The 21,320-nt window shown below is 49.6% G+C and overlaps 12 protein-coding genes across 12 annotated transcripts; 9 read left to right on the top strand and 3 right to left on the bottom strand.

Annotated features, from left to right (window-relative positions):
* The first annotated feature begins 64 nt into the window (after positions 1-64).
* FOBCDRAFT_1003 (uncharacterized protein) lies at positions 65-742 on the top strand. The gene is made up of 4 exons (XM_031180853.3): positions 65-125; positions 240-311; positions 358-432; positions 491-742. Exons 1-4 carry the CDS (start codon positions 96-98, stop codon positions 566-568), a joined length of 255 nt encoding a protein of 84 aa, XP_031041621.1. The 5' UTR covers positions 65-95; the 3' UTR covers positions 569-742.
* On the bottom strand, positions 742-1,276 carry FOBCDRAFT_235109 (uncharacterized protein; the record flags this gene model as incomplete). The annotated part of the gene is made up of 2 exons (XM_059610015.1): positions 742-920; positions 1,003-1,276. The coding sequence occupies 2 exons, from the start codon at positions 1,274-1,276 to the stop codon at positions 742-744; spliced, it is 453 nt and encodes a 150-aa protein (XP_059463781.1).
* Positions 1,277-1,972: 696 nt separating this feature from the next.
* Positions 1,973-4,598, bottom strand: FOBCDRAFT_283141 (glycoside hydrolase superfamily; the record flags this gene model as incomplete). The annotated part of the gene is made up of 3 exons (XM_031180850.2): positions 1,973-3,336; positions 3,390-4,482; positions 4,545-4,598. The coding sequence occupies 3 exons, from the start codon at positions 4,596-4,598 to the stop codon at positions 1,973-1,975; spliced, it is 2,511 nt and encodes an 836-aa protein (XP_031041618.2).
* Positions 4,599-5,873: 1,275 nt separating this feature from the next.
* Positions 5,874-7,321, top strand: FOBCDRAFT_266731 (Zinc/iron permease; the record flags this gene model as incomplete). Its single annotated transcript, XM_031180848.3, has 3 exons — positions 5,874-5,901; positions 5,951-6,112; positions 6,162-7,321. The coding sequence occupies 3 exons, from the start codon at positions 5,874-5,876 to the stop codon at positions 7,319-7,321; spliced, it is 1,350 nt and encodes a 449-aa protein (XP_031041616.3).
* Positions 7,322-7,718: 397 nt separating this feature from the next.
* On the top strand, positions 7,719-9,036 carry FOBCDRAFT_313542 (uncharacterized protein). Its single transcript, XM_031180845.3, has 3 exons — positions 7,719-8,066; positions 8,132-8,381; positions 8,434-9,036. The coding sequence occupies exons 1-3, from the start codon at positions 7,893-7,895 to the stop codon at positions 8,898-8,900; spliced, it is 891 nt and encodes a 296-aa protein (XP_031041613.1). The 5' UTR covers positions 7,719-7,892; the 3' UTR covers positions 8,901-9,036.
* A 418-nt stretch (positions 9,037-9,454) lies between these two features.
* Positions 9,455-10,282, top strand: FOBCDRAFT_266729 (uncharacterized protein; the record flags this gene model as incomplete). Its single annotated transcript, XM_059611398.1, has 3 exons — positions 9,455-9,786; positions 9,851-9,881; positions 9,962-10,282. The coding sequence occupies 3 exons, from the start codon at positions 9,455-9,457 to the stop codon at positions 10,280-10,282; spliced, it is 684 nt and encodes a 227-aa protein (XP_059463780.1).
* Positions 10,283-10,839: 557 nt separating this feature from the next.
* Positions 10,840-11,440, top strand: FOBCDRAFT_210315 (uncharacterized protein). Its single transcript, XM_059609309.1, has one exon. The coding sequence runs from the start codon at positions 11,051-11,053 to the stop codon at positions 11,351-11,353; it is 303 nt and encodes a 100-aa protein (XP_059466552.1). The 5' UTR covers positions 10,840-11,050; the 3' UTR covers positions 11,354-11,440.
* A 237-nt stretch (positions 11,441-11,677) lies between these two features.
* FOBCDRAFT_235106 (uncharacterized protein) lies at positions 11,678-12,578 on the top strand (the record flags this gene model as incomplete). The annotated part of the gene is made up of 3 exons (XM_059610014.1): positions 11,678-11,939; positions 11,995-12,044; positions 12,078-12,578. The coding sequence occupies 3 exons, from the start codon at positions 11,678-11,680 to the stop codon at positions 12,576-12,578; spliced, it is 813 nt and encodes a 270-aa protein (XP_059463779.1).
* A 553-nt stretch (positions 12,579-13,131) lies between these two features.
* FOBCDRAFT_210312 (uncharacterized protein) lies at positions 13,132-13,894 on the top strand. The gene is made up of 3 exons (XM_031180842.3): positions 13,132-13,256; positions 13,350-13,509; positions 13,573-13,894. Exons 2-3 carry the CDS (start codon positions 13,382-13,384, stop codon positions 13,823-13,825), a joined length of 381 nt encoding a protein of 126 aa, XP_031041610.2. The 5' UTR covers positions 13,132-13,256; positions 13,350-13,381; the 3' UTR covers positions 13,826-13,894.
* Positions 13,895-15,391: 1,497 nt separating this feature from the next.
* Positions 15,392-16,199, top strand: FOBCDRAFT_194449 (Ctr copper transporter family-domain-containing protein; the record flags this gene model as incomplete). The annotated part of the gene is made up of 2 exons (XM_031180841.3): positions 15,392-15,505; positions 15,567-16,199. 2 exons carry the CDS (start codon positions 15,392-15,394, stop codon positions 16,197-16,199), a joined length of 747 nt encoding a protein of 248 aa, XP_031041609.3.
* A 665-nt stretch (positions 16,200-16,864) lies between these two features.
* On the top strand, positions 16,865-19,080 carry FOBCDRAFT_980 (fungal-specific transcription factor domain-containing protein). Its single transcript, XM_031180836.3, has one exon. It carries the CDS (start codon positions 17,021-17,023, stop codon positions 18,854-18,856), a length of 1,836 nt encoding a protein of 611 aa, XP_031041604.2. The 5' UTR covers positions 16,865-17,020; the 3' UTR covers positions 18,857-19,080.
* Positions 19,081-19,331: 251 nt separating this feature from the next.
* FOBCDRAFT_194447 (uncharacterized protein) lies at positions 19,332-20,350 on the bottom strand (the record flags this gene model as incomplete). Its single annotated transcript, XM_059608793.1, has 3 exons — positions 19,332-19,725; positions 19,816-20,132; positions 20,189-20,350. 3 exons carry the CDS (start codon positions 20,348-20,350, stop codon positions 19,332-19,334), a joined length of 873 nt encoding a protein of 290 aa, XP_059463778.1.
* Between the last annotated feature and the right edge of the window lie 970 nt (positions 20,351-21,320).

Below are 21,320 nucleotides of genomic sequence, written 5' to 3'. Positions count from 1 at the left end.
ATGTTGAATTTCCGCCCAGAGAAATGGAGATAGCTCTAGGCCGCGATCGCGTCGCATGAAACAGCATCCAACTACTCAACCATTTATTGCTCAAGATGGCGCCCGCACAACCTGAGCTGAAGAAGGTAAGTCTTGATCTTTTCTGCGTCGCATGCTCCTTAACTTCATCTTCATCATATCACCCGGGCTGAAGCATTGCGATCTATTGGTGCTGATCCATAGCTAACTTTTCTATACAGTACCTCGACAAGAGACTGTTCGTCCAGCTGAACGGCAGCCGAAAGGTCATCGGTATCCTCCGAGGTTACGATGTGAGCAGTATTCGTGCGATTATACAAACAAAACTAACAGAAACAGGTCTTCCTGAACATTGTCCTCGACGAAGCGGTGGAGGAGAAGGATGGAGGAGAGAAGGAGAGAATTGGCATGGTTGTACGTTTTCCTGATGCACTCTCAGACCACAGAAGACAAGATACTGACATTTGGACAGGTTATCCGTGGTAACTCGGTAGTAATGCTCGAGGCTCTCGAAAGAATTGGCGGCGATGACCGACGTGGAGACCGATAATCCTGAAGAATGGCGGAAACACTGGAAGAGACGACGGAAATTATGTGATCTTTATTGGCGTTAAGGTCGAAAATGAGACAAGTCCTTGTGGGCAGTTTGTTTGGGTCACATCTTACTAGATATCAAGAGAGGATATCCTCGAATTGTTATACCATGTCCAGCCAAACGCTACACTACTCCTTCTTCTCCCAGGCCTTCTTGTCATAGGAGTCCATCAACTGGCCATCATACGCTTTCTGCCAACCCTTGATACCTCCAATCAGAATTTCAGCCTTGGTCTCGGTCTCTTCAACTTCATCGAGATAGTCCTGCATCCAGCCTGCACATCGTGGACCTCGACTACCGCAGCTACCTGAAGATTAATGAGTAATAGGTCGGGGATAGATATCTAGGAATTGATGAATTACCGCAATAAAAGATGATTCTCTTGATACCTGCCTGTTTGACAAGCTGATAGATCTGAGGACGTGTCTGATACAACGTATGAGCGGGGAGATTGATGGATGTAGCGATAGTGCCACCCTCCCAGTCCGTCCTTCGAACATCAACTAGCAAAAAGTCCCTTTGGGCATTCTTTCCAGAAGCTGCATTCACTTCAATGAGTTTTGCGACAATGGAAGGGTCTGTTCGAGGGCATTCGGCCTTTGGCTCAGGGAACTCCTCCCACCATTGCTTCTGCGGGGTGTCCTGCGGGGCGTCTTCTCCCATGATGTGACTTTTTTAAGAGAAGAGAGTAAAGTTTCGTAACCAAGCTTTGAGATGTCTATAGCAATGATCCTGAATCAAGACTTGGAAATGATTGTGTACAGTGCAGGTTGAAGGTAAGAGAACTTGCACTTTGTATCGTGGCTAGGTGATGATGACGGGATGCAGCGCCGACCCGGAACTTTTACCCCGAATTAAGGCTGTACGGCAACATCACGGGTCGGATTACAAATGCCTTCCACGCTCAATATAGTAATTCTAAAGAAAGGGCCGTTGATTCAGTAGACGGACTAGAAAACCATAGGCTTGCTATTGTGATATACTTATGAAAAGGGCGTTTCTTTCTTGTAGGACTGGGTAGAAGCCAACGTCGATTGCCAAGCGGATAACTGCTAATTGAGAACCCATGAAACACCATTCACAAGTCTTCATAATATGAAAGGATGATAGAAATTTGCAAATGAAGGCATATGTATCTTAAGAAATGTGTTTTTTGTTCTTTAAAATATTGGTATTTTAATGTAAATTTGTCAATTAAAATGTCCTTTTGGGTATGCACCAGAACGCAGACAGCTCACTTACAACATACTTCAGACCAGTGCTACCTTCTGTGTGAATGGACAGGCATCATTCAGTGATTGGTTTATGATTCAGTAAATTCAATTTAATAACGCTATACATGCTTTTATATATCTGTAATCATGGGTCGAATGACTTCTCCTCAACGGCAATCTTTGACTCCAGAGCAATATCACCAGCAGATCTTCCAATCATAAACTTGTAATCACCACCCTTAACCACCCATTTCTTTGTCGACTCATCAAAGAAGGCAAAGTCACGAGCATGAACAGGTATCTCAACCTTTGTGCTCTCACCAGGCTTCAGTGTCACCTTCTCAAAGGCAGCCAATTGCTTCAGAGGATCACCCTTAGCAGTCTGAGCGGCTCCCACGTAGACTTGCACAGCGATGGCGCCGACAACCTTGCCTGTGTTGGAAACCTTCACGCTGACAGTGTAGTCACCGCTAGACTCCTTAACCTCGAGGTCGGAGTAGTCGAATGTGGTGTACGAGAGACCGAAACCGAAGGGGAAGTTGATCTTGTCGGCGGAAAGGCAGTCGAAGTAGCGGTAGCCGATGAAGACACCCTCGCCATATGTTACCCTCAGTCTGCCGTCAATGTGCTTTCCGGGGAAGTTGCCATACGCAGGACAGTCTTCGAGCTTCTTGGGGAATGTGCAGGTAAGGTGGCCTTCAGGGGTTTGGGCGCCTGTCAGCACATCTGCGATGGAGTTACCAGCCTCCTGACCAGGGAACCACGTCTGGACAAGACCCTGGATCTTTTCCAGCCAGGGCATAGCAATGGCGACACCAGTCGAGTTGACGACAATGGTGTTAGGGTTAGCTTCGGCGACCTGGGCGATCAAGCGGTCCTGGCTACCATCCTTGGGGAGGTTGAAGCTGACTTGATCCTGGCCCTCGGTCTCCCAGAATGGCTCGTGACCAGTGAAGATAATGGCATAGTCGGCGTCCTTGGCGACATCGACAGCTTCCGAGAGGAGGTCACGGTCGTGCTCTGCCTCGGACATGTATCCTACTCGTAGACCACATCGTCCCTCCAAGATACCGAGGTCAAGATCCTCTCCATCCTTAGCAGCAGGGGGCGATGTATGCATAGCGAGCTTGTACTTGCGTCCTGCCTCCAAAGAGACCTTGAACTCGGGAGGGTTATCGCCACCGAAAAGGAAGCCCATCGCATCCTTGGAGTTCTCCTTCTGCTCAAAGACGACCTTTCCATCGATGATAAGCTTGCTGGGTCCCAAACCAGAGGCGGTGAAGTAGTATTTGGCGGTCTCCTGGGCCGTGAAGGTACCCTCGAGGGTGACATCCTTGTTGCTGAAACCAAAGCCGCTTAGAACGGACACTTCAGAGTCGGGATGAGCAGGTCGGACTTCGATAGGCTCAGGGTTGCCAGGCTCGAAGATCTTGAAAGTGAAACCGGGGTTGCCGTCCAAGTCAACAACGTTCTCGGCGATAGGGGGAAGCATGCGGAAGGTGTGAGCTCCTATTACACTGTTAGTGATCGTTCCCTAAAATCTCGATTCTGAGTATGCTTACCCTTAGCATAAGAGAACTCTACGCTGTCGCCAAGAGCTTCGTGAAGAGCATCCCAAGGGGTGACCTTGTAATGAGCGTTGACAGACGCACTGCCGCCACCATGAGCGAGACCAATCTTGGCGTGGCCTAGCAGGGCAATCTTCTTGCCTTTGACCTTGTCCTTCGACAAAGGAAGGACATTGTCTTGGTTCTTTAGCAGAACGATACCTTTGGAACCAGCTTCTCGGATAAGAGCTTGGTGCTTGGGGTTGTTGATAGCCCTCTCGTCAGGAATGCTGGGGTCCTTGAAGCAGTTGAGACGCTCGAGGAACTTGAGCACACGCTTTGCACGCTCGTTGATGGTCTCCTCGGAAGTCTTGCCAGCCTTGATAGCCGCGATGACATCCTCGGTCTTCCTCCAACGGGTAGGACCAGGCATTTCGAGATCCAGACCAGCTTCAAGAGACTCGGCGGTAGAGTTGACACCACCCCAGTCGCTCATAACGAGACCATCCCATCCCCAGTCGCCTCGGAGGACTTTCTTGAGCAGAAACTTGTTGGAGTCGGCATGGTGTCCGTTGACCTGGTTGTAAGAAGTCATCACAGCCCAGGGGTTGGCCTCCTTGATTGTGATCTCAAATGGTCGAAGGTAAAGTTCTCGCAAGGTCCTCTCGCTGATGGTTTCATCGACAGTCAAGCGCTCAGTCTCCTGCTCGTTAGCAGCAAAGTGCTTGATGGTAGCTGAAACACCCTTGTCTTGGAGACCCTCCACAACTCTGGCGGCCATCTTGCCAGTCAGGAAAGGATCTTCTGAGAACGACTCAAAGTTGCGACCGCCCAGGGGATGACGATGAAGGCACATGGTAGGTGCAAGAAGACACCGGGCACCCTTGGAGTGTGTTTCCTCGGCGAGGGCGGTGCCGATCCTCTTGGCAAGGTTGACATCGAAGGTTGATGCCATCAAACAAGCGGCAGGGAAGCAAGCAGCTGATGTACCACCAGCAAAGGCAGCTCCTCGAGCGCCATTGGGACCATCTGAGACCTTGACATTAGGAACGCCCTTGGAGGAAATGGGGACTGTCTCCCAAAGGTCCTTTCCAGCGAGGAGTGAGATCTGTGAGTGAAGTGATTAGTTGAATGAGGATATGTGAATGATAGGATGTAAGTTAAACGTACCTTCTCCTCAAGAGTGAGGGAAGAGAGGATGGATTGGATATCAACAGAGGCCATGTTGATAATGAGAAGTCAATTGACTGGAGAGGAGTGAAGGAGAGTCACATCTTGTGAAACGAGGAGAAGGCAGCTCTTTAATAGCACAATGGCCAACCCCTCAACGCCATGACGACTTCCCCAGGATAGTAAACTCGCATGTACTTGACCCGAGTGATCCGTCATTCAACCGAAACATGGCACTCATGTGGCCATTGAGTACCCGCTTTACGTGCATCTGCGTAGGATGCGGTGTTGTGCCATTGGATCGCGGACAAGGTGGTTCCTTGGTTTAGTGGTGAGTCTATCGATGCTAGTGGTACCGATCCGAGGCTATTCCGATGTTCAGACGGAGCTTTCCCAGTGAATAGCCTTGAAAGTCTCGAGACGGTTAGTTAAGCATGCCTTTTTCTCGTAAATTGAGTTCTAGAGCCGTTTGATTAGCCGTTGCCTGTTTGTCTGAGTTTGGATTGACTTCGAGTTGCACTCTAAAGTTGTGTCTTGTGCACAGAAGTACGATACAAGGTGAGGTCAGTGAATGTCACCCATCGGCTAAATAGAAGTGTCCCGTCCTTCCAGAGCTTCAGTGGAGAATGTCGGCTCCTCGCTCCTAAGTTCCGGGAGGGTCACTTACAACTGATAAGAATAGAAGTACACTTGCATGTGATTTTTTATATATATCAAAACAAACATCTTAGAGTCTGTTAGAACTTAGTGTAAACGACGGAAAATTACCGTAGTTAGGTTCAGTCACGTATTCCAGTCTGTGGTCGTATTGCAAGGCCTCAGTCTGGCCTGTGACCTTTTGGACCCCCCAACTGGAGCATCACCTAGGGCCCCTGAACGATCGCCATTGACAGCTGCAGAGTTGGAGCACTAAAGGAATAGCGCCATTAGATGTGCATCGCATCACCATGAAGCAACAAGAGACTCAAATTGTCTGGTATATAAAGATACCAACAAGTCCCTATTCATACCTGAAGAGGAAACAAAGGAGCTATTGACGTTTCTTATTCACAACCCTTGCTTCATCCCTTGGTAAAACAAACAAATATGCCCCTTGAAACCATCAGCCGAGGATTATGCGCCTCAAAGAAAAGAACAGGTTAAACAAACTCAAAACATGTGAGTCTGCGCCTACTCCAACTCAACTTACCTAACTAGAACAGTGACGCAAACAAAAATAGCACACACCAAAGACACACACATTGACCTCCATGTAATCGTGTCCTCTCCCGCGATGCCATTGTCGACAAAACAGCAATTATAGGGAAACCAGGTAGTTACGGTCAAAAGATGAGTGCCCATTCAGAGGTGCCCCGAGGTATTACACATCATGATTTTTAGCTGAGCCCCTTACTGACAATTTTTAGGGGAGTCGTGGGCTTCAATTCCAACAGATTTAATTCTCGCCGAGTTGAAGCGTCGCAAAGATGATGGCGAGAAACCAGAATGCGGTTCGAGGACGAAGGGCTCTTACGATACGTCGGCGCATGTATTTGCATTGATTCTTATTTTGACCCTCAGCACGTTGGGTAGGCTTGTTCAATTGGGAGCTTTGACACGGTACTGATATCTTTCCAGCATGCGCATTCCCTCTTTTCTCGCGTCGAACAATGCGTGGCCGAGGCCAGAAAACCGTGATATTCTACTGCCAGCACATTGGAACCGGTGTCCTTCTGGCAACGGCCTTCGTCCACCTCCTCCCGACCGCTTTCGAGTCCATGACCGACCCATGCCTCCCCGATTTCTTTAGCAAAGGATATACACCGTTTCCAGGTTTTGTGGCTATGGTTTCTGCTATCATTGTCGTCGGCATCGAATCGTACCTTACTGCCCGAGGAGCTGGCCACTCTCATTCCCACAATCATGGGTACTTTGACTCGGACGATGAACACGAGAGCGAGCTGCCCATGATGGATGCAGCTGGACTGTCTGAAAGGAGGCACGGACCGCGACCACCGGATATTCGTCTTGAGAACATGGAGAGTCAGGGGCTTGTTGCTGGCGTGTCGCCTCTCCCTGGATCTTCACCTCTGGTGGGACAGGAGGGCAAGAAGCTTAACGATGATTTCAACGATGACGACTCGGATCTTGATTTGGATATGGAAGAGCTTGAGCCAGCTGGATCAAGCAGCACGAGACATCGACATGGACCTTATGCGTCGCTCAAGCCTGAGGGAGCAGGGGCTGAGGAGGAGCCTATGACACCCATGACGCCCATGTCTCCCGGACCACAGAACCCCGAGGAGCAACAAAGAAAGCTACTGCAGTGCCTTTTGCTTGAGGCTGGTATTCTCTTTCACAGTGTCTTCATCGGTATGGCCATCTCCGTCGCTACCGGTCCCGCCTTTGTAGTCTTTCTTGTCGCTATCAGCTTCCACCAAACCTTCGAAGGTCTCGCCCTTGGCAGTCGCATCGCCGCAATTCAGTTCCCCCGCAAATCTCTCCGTCCATGGCTCATGGTTCTCGCCTACGGAACCACAACACCAATCGGCCAAGCAATCGGTCTTATCGTGCATCGCATGTACGACCCCAAGAGCGCAGGAGGTCTACTCGTGGTTGGCTTCATGAACGCCGTGTCATCGGGACTGCTGCTGTATGCTGGTCTTGTGCAACTGTTGGCCGAGGACTTCTTGACAGAGAAGAGTTACAAGATTCTGAAGGGTAAGAGGAGGTTACGGGCCTATATGGCTGTTTGTGCCGGTGCGCTCTTGATGGCTGCCGTTGGAGCATTTGCCTAGAGGGAGTTACGGGACGATTTAAAAGAACTGATGTACATAGAATGTAAAATTGGTGGCATCTTGTCAATGGCGTCTTTCAGGGTGGGCAATGGAGTTTTGAATGTAACGCGGAGTGATACAGACATTGATAATTTTACTTGTATTTCGTTTGTCTACTCTTATACTCTTCACAGTGATCCTACGCTGTATGTGTAGGTAGACACTTCATTGAGACGCCATGATATCTTCTTTCCGAGGACTTGCATCATGAACCACCCCGGCCGGCCCCACATCAAAAGTCCGAACTTCCGGGGTCCGGTCTTCGAAATGGTCCGTCTGCTGCCCTCTTGGGCCCCCTTTGCTCCAGGGTCTTTCGTGTTTCACCCAATAATAAATCTCCTTTTAATCAGCTCCCACCCACACCTGCATGAGCTCCCATGACATGACGAGCTATCGAACCATCAAGAAGTGAGCCCAGAAGCTGAATCTTGAGTGGCTGTCTCACTCTCAAGTCGGACAAACGTGTCCCTCGTTGTACCTATTTCGTCGCATTTATCTCCCCTCCCTCTCCTCTCTTCTTGTGTTCTTCATCATGTCTGGCCAACGTATTCTCCTCTTTATTGTAGCTCAGGCTCTTTTTGCTGGACTTGCTGTATTTCTCGCTAATTCGCCGTATCTTGATATGTCCGCCTCACCGACTGGTAGCCAGCCATGGGCTGATGGACCTATGAAGCTGGTGACAACACCGCAGTATGAGACTAAGAAGGTCAGTCAACTGAACTCAGATGCTTTGGGGTGTAATTTGCAATACTGACTTATCCAACCTGGTAGACCGATCTCTTCACCACAGGCGCCACTCACATGGCGCTTTTGCACAATGCCATTATTCGTGGCTTCAATTCCATCTACCTCCAAGCTCCTCACGTAAAGGACGCCGACAAGGCCGACTTCATTGGATATTCTCAGACTTGGTTCAAGTTCGTCAAGTCGCACCACGATGATGAGGAGGACAACCTCTTCCCCAAGGTCCAAGAGCTTCTTGGTGACGAGCCAGTTTGGGACGAGACTCACCATGAGCATGGTAAGAACCCTAGTCTTCAATTAGTACTTGGTAACTAACACCGAGACCTCAGAGTCCTTCCTTGCGCCCCTCGCCGAGTTCAACACATACCTCTCAAACCTCGCCTCGCCCACTGATCTCGACGGCGCTCAAGTCATCAAGCTCATGGATGCCTTCAAGGAGCCCTTCGAGCATCACTTCCACAGCGAAATCTCCACCATCGCCGCTCTGTCAAACCACCCCAAGGCTCCCAAGGAAGATACCCCTGAAGGCGCTGCCGCCGGCCTGACCTTCAAGACATGGGGCAAGAAGACAGTCACAAAGGCCGGCGTGCTCGATGTTGTGCCTTTCTTCCTCCTGAACTTGGATCGAACCGCCGAAGAGGGTATGTGGGCTAACTGGCCTCCAATGCCTGCGCCTATCTCTTGGGGTCTGACAAATATCGCGGGTTCTTGGTACGGAAAGTGGTGGAAATTTTCGAGCTGTGATTCGCAGGGCAAGCCTCAGGAGCTCTATGCTCTTCGGGGTCTGAAGCAGTGATTGGGAAGTTGGGTTCTTTCAGTCGGGTTTCGGATGAAACATTGCTTGTGTTCTTCTTTGGCGTTGTTTGGAAGTGAAAGGATGAAAACTATAGTTTTATTAGTCGAAAAAATTCAATGGATCGGTGTGCCAACAATCTTCACTTTTCCCCTTGTTCCAGCGGTGAATATCTTCCGCATTGCAGATTCTTGTTTGGTATAGGTTCGTAGAAAGGCGCAAACGGCGTTTTCTTTGAAGTTGTATATCCATATGGTATCGTCGTGGTCACACTACATCGGGTAGTGGAAGGAATAAAGACCTGACCTGCAAACATGCCAGTGCCTCATAAGTCATATTGCAGAAACGACTTTTGAAAGAAACCATGCATAACTCCAAGCCTTTTGATAAGTCGCAGAATGGCTATATAACCTCGGTTTCAACACAGCGAAAATTCTTGTTCCTCTTCTCATCACTCTTGTGGACATCTATCAGAATCTTGAAGACGATTTTAGTGAAGAATCAGACTCATAGAATACCATCAGATTCACGAACCTTGTCACCACCACAATGCCAACATGGCTCGTTCTATTTCTTCGCTTCGAAGCCAGAAGGACGGCGGCAGTAGAAGTTCAAGCACGAGCTCGGATTCAAAAGTCTCTTCAACCTGTGACAGGGAGTCAGATACGAGTGCCGTGAACTCTGATTCTAGCGAACTCCAAGACACCAGTTTGACGTATTCTGGCAATAGCACCGATAGTACCACGGTCCAAGTCGACTTTGACCATAGGGGTGAGACCTCACCTCTTCAACCACCTTTTTCTCCACGAATGGTCTCAGAGCATCAAAGCCGACCCAAGTATGCTGGTTTCTCGAACTACACTCATGATCCCCGTGCCATCTACATAGAGTAAGTTGCGGAGACTGGCCCTTGTTAGATTCTTGTTACCGACTCCTGAAAGCTCACTCGGTAGGTCGCCTCCCATGGATGTCAAAAGGAGACGAGTAAGTTTGACTGGTCAGCGGTGGAAACTCTATCAATGGCAGACCTTATCGGACTTACATTAAATACTGACAATCTCCAGTCTAGTGCAGTTTCCATCCGCGCCGTCTGGGGTAGTCCAGAACGCCATTCCGAAGGATTCCCTGGATTCCAGTCCAGCCGCCAAAGCGACGAAACCGCCGAGACTCATTCTTCCAGTTGTACTCATGCCTCTGGACCAAACACGGCCCAGAGTAGCACCTGTTCACCGAGCTCGGTTGTGACTGAAGCTCACGGTGATGCCACCACGACCACCGGGGCCAGGCCATTCTACATCCTAGTTCTGATTCCGACGTGCTGTTCCCCTTGGATGGGAGCGCAAAACTTGACATGGAATCGGCGTTCTGTATGGGAGGAGTTTTGATTTCTTTGGATGATGATTCAACGTATACAGTTCGAGAGAAGGACTTTTGGGTTTCTTTCGGCTCAGGGATGGATCGTGGGTATCGTATCGACGGGGTATTTCATGCTTGGGTAGGAGTTTTCGATTTCTGGGATAGATGCGGTTAGCACGATTTTCAATTTCAGTATTGTGGGAGTCAACACAAAGTTCAGGATCAAGGCTGTCTTCATACGTAGCCCTTTGGTCATAAACAGATTGTGCGGATATATCTGAGTGCCGGTGGCTAATGCTATCCTGTTAATGTAGACTTCAATCTCTCTTATCCTGCTTTCCCCTGTGGGTGGTAGTATTCAAAAACCAAAATACCTGAAAGCCCACTGCGCACAGCGAGAGGTCTGGGTCTTCAGTGCTTCCAAGTTTCGGAGCATCTGAGAGGAATTGCAACCTAGACGCCGGGCCGTGGCGGATCATAATATTGGTCTAATAGCAGCGCTGCTCATGATAGTGCATCTGAATATTCGATCGTCAACATTCAATCTTAGCGGTTATACAACACTGAGCCAAAGAATATTCTTCCATTTCTGAGGATAGTGATCCGGTGGTTGTATTTGAACAGCTGTTGGTTGGCTGCTTATGTGTGCTACCGCAGAAGAAAGGATAAAATCCTTGGCCAAGAGGCTCAAAACTTGATTCTTTCCAAGTCCATAATCTTTATCGACTTTACACTTGCTTTCCAACTGACGAAACAGATAACAACGTCTCTCTCAACTAGAGTCTCCATCAATCAGCATGGGATGTTGCTTCAGCCTCCCGGAACCGCCACCGCCCAGGCGGTCTAAATCAAAACCGAAGGGATATATCGTGCTTCCCAATGGGGCTCGTGTAAAACCCCGTACTGATGGCCCACCCAGACATGGCCGCGAGCATAGCCATCGACATAACCATCGACATAGCCATAATCATGGTCACGGACATGGCCATAAACATAGTCATCACCATGGTCATCACCGCCATCATCACAGGGAATCAAGTCCGTCTGGGACAACTCTTGTGCCCAACCAAGGAGAGCCAGAAGCTGGCAATGAGCAATGATCGATGGAAATGGTGTTACTTGTAGTTCCTAGCTGCTAATTGAAGCCATTGGCTCTTCGATGCTCATATCTCGTGATGTATTTTCTCGTGTGTAGTTCGACGGTTGTACCATCCTTGTAAGTGGTGTCCTGTTGAGACAAATAGTGGAGCTGCTCGCGTCATGGACAAGTCCGAAGTCCGTAGTCTGTGTCGTGGTTGGTCAATAAAGGAGGAAAAGTGCCAGGGTCTTGAACTTACCTGATAGATACATGTCGTGTTGTCCCTTGCGTGTTTTACACAAACTTCCAACTTCCAAACCCAATCGTGATACTCGCAACCAACGCAATGGCTTCCAACCGTCATGTTCTTGTGCTCGGAGGCAATGGAAAGATCAGCAGGCTTCTCACTGTCATTCTGCTGGAGAAGTCCTGGACTGTGACGAGTCTGATCCGTAACCCTGACCAGATCGACGACCTGAAGAAGATTTCCGAGGGCTTGCCGGGAGAACACAAGATCCTGGTTCATGATCTCATCAAAGTTGATAGTCAGGAGAAGGCCGCTGCTATTCTCGACGAAGTGAAGCCGGACTCTGTCGTCTTCAGCGCCGGTGGGTTGGATCTCCGTCCGGTATCTGTGAGAAGTGTACGCTAATCAGTGAACAGGCCCTGGAAGGGGAACTGATCAAGACACGGTAGAAGCACACTTACGGATCGTGTGTTGTTGGGTGTAACTGATGTGTTTCTAGATCATCCGCATCGATCGTGATGCTGCAATCTTCTTCATCAAGGCCTCGGTCGCCAACAAGTCCGTCGGTCATCATCTCCAGGTCTCCTACTTGGGCGCTCGACGCGAGCAAGCTCCCTGGTGGACTGCCGAAGACTGGGAAGGCTGGAAGAAGGTCAACTCAACTTTCCTGGGTCCTTACTATGAGCCCAAGACCGCCGCCGATGAAGCTCTCGTTACTGAAGCCAGGAAGAGAGACGGCTTGACCGCTGTATCGGTCCGCCCTGGTGGTCTCACCGACAAGGACGAAGGGGGAGTGCTCTTGGGACAAACGAAGCAAGCCAGAGGCATGACCACTCGAGCGTCAACAGCGAGAGTCATGGCCTTGGTGTTGGAGAAGGAGGATGTGAAGGGACATTGGTTGGATGTTCTCGACGGCGAGGAAGATGCAGAGACTGCAGTCGATCGTTACGTTCGTGATGAGACGGAGTGTGCTGAAGGAGAGCCAGTCATGAAGAACTAATCCTGTAATCGAAGATCATCGACCTCCCAAGGCCAATACGGCACTTGGTGTCATTCCTGTGCCCACCCTGCCCACCATGGCACGCGAGTCTCCCGTCCCTAAGGGGTCTAGTCAGGTACCCGGCCTCGCACCCTCGAGAGTCCCACTGTTTGTGCGGGCCGGTAGGGAATCACCTAGCAGGACGTGCGCTAGGATACCCGAAAAGGGGAAAATAGCATCATGGAACTGCAACATGGTTTTTTGATATTCACAACTCTGATATATAAGATAGAGCCATGAAGCTCGATGCGAAGTTTGGTATCATAGGGATGCAACTTGTCCATTTTTTTTCGAAACGTGCATCGCAAAGTTGGGTTCAGGAGCAGTGAGTGCGTAGTTGAGCTTCCCATACTCTCCCCTTTGATATCAGAAATAGGGCAGCGAAACTGCTGCACCAGAAATTGATGCACCTAGAGTTCGAAAGAGCCCGCTGAATTTGAAATCACTCGCTTGCTCTTTTGGCTATAAATTTCCAACTTTTCTCCCCCACAGACTTCTTTTCCTTTCTCCACGTCAACATCGCTTGCTCCGTCACGATCCAAACGACGTTCCCAAACCCTCATTCCAAAGCACCAACCTTTCTTTCACTTCGACCTGAAGTCAGTTCGCTATCTCATCTACATTCGCTCTTCCTTTAAGGTATGTCCTCCTTCTCTTTGTGTTGTTTCCCTTCGGGTCACTTCACTTCACGTTCCTTTGTCTCCCCCTTCAGCATCTCACATTTGTCCTCAGCACACATCCTATCCCGAAACATCACGATCACCATGGGTCTCATCGCCAAGCTTAAGTTCAAACTGCGCAAGGTGCGAGCCAAGTATTTGGCCCGCAAGCGTCTCGCACAGGGTACCGAGCCTATCGCCCACGGGGAGCGACTTGCCCAGGTTCATCGAGTGTAAGTTCATCCTCAACTCTGCTCGTCATACATACATGACGGAACTAACCCATGTTTGAATAGGGAGGGTACCGAGCATCGCATTGAGCGCGGAATCGATGTCATGGAAGCAGCCCGTCGCTCTGTGTATGGTGCTCACATGCTGCCCCAGACAACTGACTTTGGCGTCAGTCCCGAGGAGGCCCGCGCCCTGCACAAGAAGCAGCAGGATGAGGACCGAGCCAAGAAGATTGCGAAGGAATCTGACGTCCAGGAGGAAGCTGGCATCTGGGATGGCAGCCCTACCAAGGACGACAACCCAGTCAACCGCATCTAAGCTCACCACCAATCCAACCTATGATTTCGACGATTTTATGATTTTCACGACATAGTCAGGGTCAAGCAGGTTCTTGGGGGTTCTGAAGAAGGGTTATGACTTTGAACGGGTGACAGTAGTACAGTAGATGACAACGGTCTTAACAAGGATGTCTCTTCGAGACACGCACAATACATCAACTGTACCCAAACTTGACCATCTCTGACGTGAATGCCTTGATTTCCACATTGCTACAATCAATTGAGTCTGCTTAATCTGTATGCCATATTTGTTTGATGATCGAGCGCGCTTAACATCTAAAGTCAGGCAGTGTTGTGAGTCCTGTTCCCATGGAGACGCCTGTGTAGCAAGCCCAATTTGGGCGTGGTTTATTAGGAAAATCCCCTCCTGTACACATACTCCCCCATACCCTCGTAAGTCTCACTCCCAGATACTCAAGAACAAATGCGTCGAGGCAGCGGTCATTGTTTATTTCACTAGTGGGCTTGTTTGGTGGGAGCTTAGGGCAGGGCAAACACTCGAGCATTGTGCAACCACAAATCGATAATTAACAAACCTGTCATGTACATCAGGCAGAGACTCTTCTATTGTTTACTACCAGTCCGTCTACCGGGGTTACGAGTATTCTGTAGAATCTGGTGGAAGAGTGTTGATGCCTCAGGGGCGGGGCGATGGGAGTTGGATTAGCCAGCACTGGAGTGTCAGGCTGCAGTGTCAAATGACGCCATCATTTACAACATTGTATACCTAGCCACTAATTAAGGGGCATCCGTTGAGGTTGTTGCACGAAGCTCTAAGATGATCTTGTGAGCTGGTAGTTACGTAATTATGTGGTGTTGAGGATGAATGATATTTGTCTCTGCCCATCCTTCGAGAGAGGAGGATTCACAGCATTTACTGCATGTATCTCACACCATATTGATGCTTCTTTGTATCTCTTTTAAATATCGAGTTAATAGTGTAAATACTCAATCGTGCAATCAAGGCTGCCAAGCATTCACGTGTCTCGTCTTATACACTAAAAACGACAACGAACGTTAGAATAAAGTAATTGACTAACTTGCCGGTCCATGTACCCATCCTTTACCCTACACTTGTTCTAGCTTAGTACTAATCTCGTCGTGATATAAACGCCTGTCACCTAAATCGCAACACAATCACGACCCCTGCATCACAATTTTGAGCTCATGGTGGGTAACTTGCTCACATGTACTCAAAGCTGCCTCTCTCCTGACTCGTCACCCGCCAAAAACACTTCATTCACGTCGGTTTGTGGAAGGTGTGAAACTATTGTAGATAACTGTAGCGGTGGTTTGGGGAAGGTCGAATACTACTGCAGCTACCCTTTCTTTGCTCCTTCGCTAACAGACTCAGTCGGACGCCTTTGGACTTTCCACGTTCGTCGCAGGGTCAATATCTTCGTTTGTTACTGTCCTTTCGAAACTTGACATTGTTCTTCTTCTCCATCATCATCATCCACTTGCTTCAACGATTAACTTCCATCAAAAGATCAACAAAGACATCATCATCAAACAAACCGTCATCACTTTGCTATAGCTTTGCAACATGAATACAATCATGGATCACGATATCGCAGCCACCGCTACAATGCATCCAGCTTTTGCAACAGCTCTCGCCAGCTTGAGCGAAGAGGGGGCTGGGAACTGCACTGAAAACCCCGTAAGTTATTCCATCCCTTTCTCATCATCTCTAGCATCACAGCTGACGACGTCTCTCCTAGATGCTTTGGAACTGGAACACTATTGGTACCTGCTTTATTTCCAAGGCGTGGTACATGGATTCCGGAGGCAAGTTCGGCATCACCTGCTTCGGCGCCTTCATGCTGGTCATGCTTCTTGAATTCTTAGCTCGTGTCTCTAGAGAATGGGAACGTCACCGATTCGCCAGATGCGCCCCCAATTCTCAAGGGCCATATGCTCCCGCTGCTGGTATTGAACTTGCGGTCCTTCAACCTGCTGCTGCTCAACCTGCTGCTGCTCAACCTGCTGCTGCTCAACCTGCTGCTGCTCAACCTGATGACATTCAACCTGTGGCCTCTCGGCCTGCTTCCGCTACTGGCCCCAACAATGGTAAAGATGCAAACGACGCCAACAACGACGCCAACCCCATTCCCAATTTTTGCCCCAGCTTCGTGGAACATGCCTTTATTAACGCTATATTGCACATGGTGCAGTGTATTATCACCTACATTCTCATACTGATGGCTGTGTCGTTCAATGGCTACATCATCATTTCTATGTTCATCGGTGCTTACGTTGGTGCTTTATGCTTTCAGCGGGATCCACTGACCGAGACTCGAAACCCGAATGCTTACCAGCGTGCTTTCCAGCAGCCTGTTGTTTGCTGTGTTTAGGAATCGGAGAAGGGGCCCAAAGCTCTGGCCACACGTTACTGGAGGAAATTTACCATTTGCTTGTTGTCAAGCTGGTAGAGGAGATGAGGTTCTATGGGTGTGTTTCGGGGTTACGCTGCATTCTTTTAAACTTGATATTGGTTTTAGGTCTGGTAATACATAAATAGAGGTTCTGATTGTATCAATATGTTTGTCCTTGCTTCTTTTGTGCGACAGCAGTGTTGACGTGACACTGTGCTGCATGTTGTGTGTAAGTCAGCAGCCTTATCAGAGATGACTAGGTACTTTGACTAGATCCAATCGAGCTCCTCATAACTCCCCGGATGATGGATCTCTGTAGCTGGAGCTTTGGGTGGATGTCGACATTGATAGCTTACTAAGAGGCTTGGCTTGATCTCGGACTTCGATGTCTTGTTGATGGTATCGTCCCAATCTTACACTCGACGGGTCATTTACGTCTCCTGTTTCTTGTCTGTTATCAATCAAAGATGTAAGTGAAGATGGAGTAGCATGGAAATAGAATTGGCTGACAAATTATCTTGGCAAGGAAGTGGATGTCCCCCAATTTCGATTGGCGTCAACCCGTCGATCCTAGACATGGGGTTGTCCTGCTAACCCAATTGAGAAGCCCCCGTACGAGTCTCGACCAAACCTGCAACTTTCATCAAATGCAACAGCTTTATTAATCACACTCCCATCTCCATCTCCATCTCCATCTCCATCTCCATCTCCAGCACCACCACGACTCACTTACACTGACTGGCTGCTCTTCCATCAAACCTTTACTACAGAGGCTCAGGGGGTCATCTCCACTAGCCACCATGTTTCGCCATCTCATGTCCTCAAAGGTGCGCTCCAACGCAGGCTGCTGGACCTGTCGTCTCCGTCGCAAGAAATGCGATGAGAAGCGTCCTGTCTGCGATGCGTGTGGCACCCTCGAGATCAGTTGTTTCTTCGATGAGGAAAAGCCAGAATGGATGGACGGTGGACCGAAGCAGAAGGCCATGGCGGAGAAGATCAAGGCTCAGGTCAAGAAGCAGGCCAGCCAGCGTCGCGATCGCAAGTATATGGAGATGCTTGAAGCCGGTACTCGCAATGTCACACTACAGAATGAGGGCCAAAACCAACAGCAGCCTCATGACGCTGCCATGTCCGCTGCGTCCGACACTGATCCTGCTTCGGGCCATGAGTTTGGGTCGACGCCTGCTTCTAGCAACACCAGCGGCGCCTCGCCCCCTGATATGCCATGGCACAGTCACTTCGCTGTCCCGACTGAGGACTCCAGCAGCTCAACTGGTGCCAGTACCGAGATTCACTTCATCATGATCTACCTCGACTACGTTTTCCCATATCTCTTCCCCTTTTACCGCCCTCCCATCCTGGCAGGCGGTCGTGGCTGGGTACTCGACGTGCTCCAAAGCAACAAGTCTGTCTGGCATACAGCTGTGTCGCTCACTTCGTACTTCTTCAGCATAGTCATGGCCAATGGCGCAGTCGAGCATCAGGAGTGCACAAACCGAATGGTTCATCAATTACAGTCTCAACTTGAGATGGGCTTGAGAGAACTGCAGCGTGAGATGACCGCTGTCAACCACAAGGTCTCATGCGCTGGCGTCCGAGATCGCCTTCTTGTTCTACAAGCTATCCTACAAATGCTCATCTTTGAGGTTTCAACGAGTAACAAGGACCACTGGAAGATGCACCTCGATGCCGCTATAACCATGTTTCAACAGATCCTCCCGCAATCAGAGAAATGGGGCGAGACATTGGAGGCTCTCTACAGCTACCGTTGGCCACCGCCAGAGATGGGTATAAGAAGACCTTTCAGCACCAACCAAGCTGCCCTTCGCTTCTTTACAGCCAATGTCCTCTACATCGATGTCATATCCAGCATTACACTCGAGCAGGCACCACGTCTTCAGAAGTACCAAGATAACATCATGCCCAGCTGCAAAACTTACACCAACCCCCACGAAGTTCGCATCTCGGGCTCGCTCTTCATGGAAGATTATGTTGGTCTCAACAACTGGGTCGTGCAGATCATCGGTGACATTGCGGCACTGGATGCCTGGAAGAAGGAGCAGAAGAAGAAGAACTCGCTATCAATAAACGAATTGGTTCAGCGAGGCAAAATCATGGAAGACGCCATCAAGGGGGGCCTCAGTGTAATTGAAGCGCAGATCCAAGGGCCGGGCCCCTTCTTCGATCCCGTTATAAGCGTTGTCGCGAACCCTACTCAAAATTACGGCTACGGGGTTGATACTAAGCAAGCCCCTGGTCTTGCGGTCAATAACATGATCTGGCTCCAAGCAGCGCTCACATACCTTCACGTCGTCATATCCGGCTGGCAACCGTCTTGCCCAGAGATCCAAACTTCCGTTTCCCGTATGACAGAACTCCTGACGACCCTTCCATCCAACATCTGCCTCCGGACTCTGGTGTGGCCCTTTTGTATTGCAGGATGCCTTTCGCCCCCTGAAGACGAGGACAAGTACCGCGCAATGGTGGAGCGTCTGGGTCCGGTCAGCGTGTTCGGCACGATCAGAGAGGCGCTTGAAGTTATGGAAAAGGTGTGGTCGAGGCGAGATCAGATTGATGAAAGTTGGGATGTGGCCAAGTGCCTTCAAATTCTGGGACATGGAGTTTTGCTGATTTGATACCCTCGGGAGTGAGTTCGTTGATTGGTTCAGGATATGAATATTGCTTTACTTCACTTTCTACTGTGGAAGGGACTCATACTAAATTTCCGTCATTTCGGGAGGAACATATATGAATGGGAATTGGCATTTCGTGCCTTATTCCCAAGTGTCACTCCCTTACTACAATTTAAGAATGCTCCATTTGAAGCGGCACCTAGCTTTTATATTTAGTCTTGTCTCGAAACCTTTTGGGTTATCTATCTTGTGTTCTCTCAGCAACAGTTATTCTGGCCAGGCGTCATAGATCATAAGGTACGTTGGCACAGCGGTTTATGGTTGAGCAATCCATGTCAACCCAGATCCCATTTTTATTCGTTTTCTGATGATGAAGCCGATCTAACCAGTAGACATTACCCAGGTGTCCTCAAACACTCGTTTCCATAAACCGACAAGCAAAGCAAAGCATCCAATCTATTATATCCCAAAGGCACGATTACCCCTGAACCCTTTTACCGCCGAAGAGTGTCTGTCTCTTCTCGAGCAGATCAAGATCCCACCAACCCTCTACCCGTTCCAGCAGAGTCTTGCGCTTCGACCAGACCCTCTCGAGAGGACTCTTTGGTCCACTATCATTCATACGTCCCGGTGACACCGGAACTGGAGGCAAAGGAGGAAGATGCTGCAGAGGCTGTGGCACTTCCTTTCTCTTTACTCGGACAGGCGCCGTGGGGGGCGGGGGACACCACGGCTGGCGTGCGCTCTCAGCATCAGAAGAGTCGCTGTCGAACCGCTTCGCCATGGCCAGGGTTCCCAGACTTCGCTCCTGGGCCATCACATGCGGTCCTAGACTGATGCCCAGGGCGTTGACCTGCCCCTCACGGCCGCACCTTCAACCCTCGATATCCTTGGGAGCAGGGCGAGAGGCCCCCTTTGTTCGCTTCCAGAGGCATCCGGAGGTGATGGCGGAGAAGGCGAACAGCACGCAGAGGGCAATGCTGAGGCCCCAGATGGACTTGATCTGGTAGCACGAAGCCTTATCAGGGTCGACCCAGGCAAAAGTGTTGCCACGGGAGTGGTAGACGTTGTGGAAGAGGGAGTTGACAAAGTTGGCCGTGTTGCCGTCCGAGGGAAACTTGGGGCACGAGAGGTAGCTGACGGGCTTGCCGACAGTGCAGGCGACTACGATGCATGCGACGAGAAGCATAATATCGGCACCAGTGGAGAGGAGGAGAGGAAGCATGCCATCCCAGTAGAGAATGTAAGAGATGGCGATGTAGAGAGTCGAGATGCAGGCCTGTATCATGTAAGTCAGTCACTCTTCGATCACAGCACATATACAAGTCAACTTACAACAACCAGTGTTCCAATCAAGGCAGAAGGCGCCGCATAATCAGCATTGACCATCTCACCAATGAAGTTGGCAGTCAATCCGATAATCGTGATCAGAGAGATGAACTCCATGGCTCGCATGGCAGTCCAGGTGTGCCCGAGGGCTCCGAGAGCAGGCTGCATCTTGGTCTTGAGGTTCCCAACAGATTCTGTGTCTAGAGAGAGACGAGGGCGCGACGAGCCAGCTGTGCGCAAAGGAAAGTTTTTGGCGTAGAAAGGGATGGAGGGGGGTGAGGAAGTTATTTTGTCTAAGTGAACGGCCCGCCCAAAGAAGAGGCGAGAGATGGACTTGTAAAAGAAAGGAATTCGTTACGAGATTCGTCTGGTCGTGAGTAAGAAGAAAAACCCAACAGAGGACAAAGGAAACTAAGGAAATGAGACAAAAGGAAAAGAGAGATTGGAGTGTTTGCTGTGTAAGTTGTTTGATGAAGAGAAAAGGATATCTCAAACAGCCCGATACTCCGTGTCTTTATACACAATCCAAAGTCAACAAACCTCTCCAAGATACAAGAATAACATACTCAGTTCATGGGTAGTACCTTGTCTAGCCTCGTTTCCAATTACAGCAACCGCCTACTACCAGCCGCCATCGCGCTTCACGCTCTCCCACAGACAATCATCTCAACCCTGCCAATTCAACAACATGATACAACAATTCTCTTGCTGTTCCTGGGCGTCAGGTTCATCGGCCAATGAGGCTTCAGAGGCTTAACGTTGTGGCGGCGCTTAGACGAGCAGGGATGTTGGATGAATAGCCGCGCAGGGAAAAGGGCGGCTGCTGTTTCAGAAAACATCGACATGGTCATGATTGGATGAGAGTCGTTCTTGGGGAAGTACGGTTCGTTGGCCCGGATGAGGCTCCTTTGTTTAGAATGAGGTCGCATACACGGCGAGATTGCCTGGGTGAAGATTATGAGCCCACTGTTGCAAGTTATTCCGGGATAGTCGTCCTACTGCAACGGCAACTGATCCGGTCCAGGATCGATCTCGGTTGTTGATCTGATCTTGTGTGGTTCATAATGATCGCCATAAATCCATTGTTGGTTAGTTTTCACCTGACACAGCATAATCGATCTAATGACGGTGGCCTACC

This window comes from Fusarium oxysporum, chromosome I (genome assembly GCF_013085055.1).
Source record: "Fusarium oxysporum Fo47 chromosome I, complete sequence".
Taxonomy (NCBI): Eukaryota; Fungi; Ascomycota; class Sordariomycetes; order Hypocreales; family Nectriaceae; genus Fusarium; species Fusarium oxysporum.
Note: the sequence above shows the minus strand (reverse complement) of the source record. Positions and strands in the feature narration are given on the sequence as shown.

Coding starts and splice junctions, on each gene's coding strand:
- FOBCDRAFT_1003 (XM_031180853.3), top strand. CDS start 96: ATGGCGCCCGCACAACCTGAGCTGAAGAAG. Junction 126..239: donor CACAACCTGAGCTGAAGAAG/GTAAGTCTTGAT, acceptor TTTTCTATACAG/TACCTCGACAAGAGACTGTT. Junction 433..490: donor AGGAGAGAATTGGCATGGTT/GTACGTTTTCCT, acceptor ACATTTGGACAG/GTTATCCGTGGTAACTCGGT.
- FOBCDRAFT_313542 (XM_031180845.3), top strand. CDS start 7,893: ATGTCTGGCCAACGTATTCTCCTCTTTATTGTAGCTCAGGCTCTTTTT. Junction 8,067..8,131: donor CGCAGTATGAGACTAAGAAG/GTCAGTCAACTG, acceptor CCAACCTGGTAG/ACCGATCTCTTCACCACAGG. Junction 8,382..8,433: donor CGAGACTCACCATGAGCATG/GTAAGAACCCTA, acceptor CCGAGACCTCAG/AGTCCTTCCTTGCGCCCCTC.
- FOBCDRAFT_210315 (XM_059609309.1), top strand. CDS start 11,051: ATGGGATGTTGCTTCAGCCTCCCGGAACCGCCACCGCCCAGGCGGTCT.
- FOBCDRAFT_210312 (XM_031180842.3), top strand. CDS start 13,382: ATGGGTCTCATCGCCAAGCTTAAGTTCAAACTGCGCAAGGTGCGAGCC. Junction 13,510..13,572: donor CTTGCCCAGGTTCATCGAGT/GTAAGTTCATCC, acceptor ATGTTTGAATAG/GGAGGGTACCGAGCATCGCA.
- FOBCDRAFT_980 (XM_031180836.3), top strand. CDS start 17,021: ATGTTTCGCCATCTCATGTCCTCAAAGGTGCGCTCCAACGCAGGCTGC.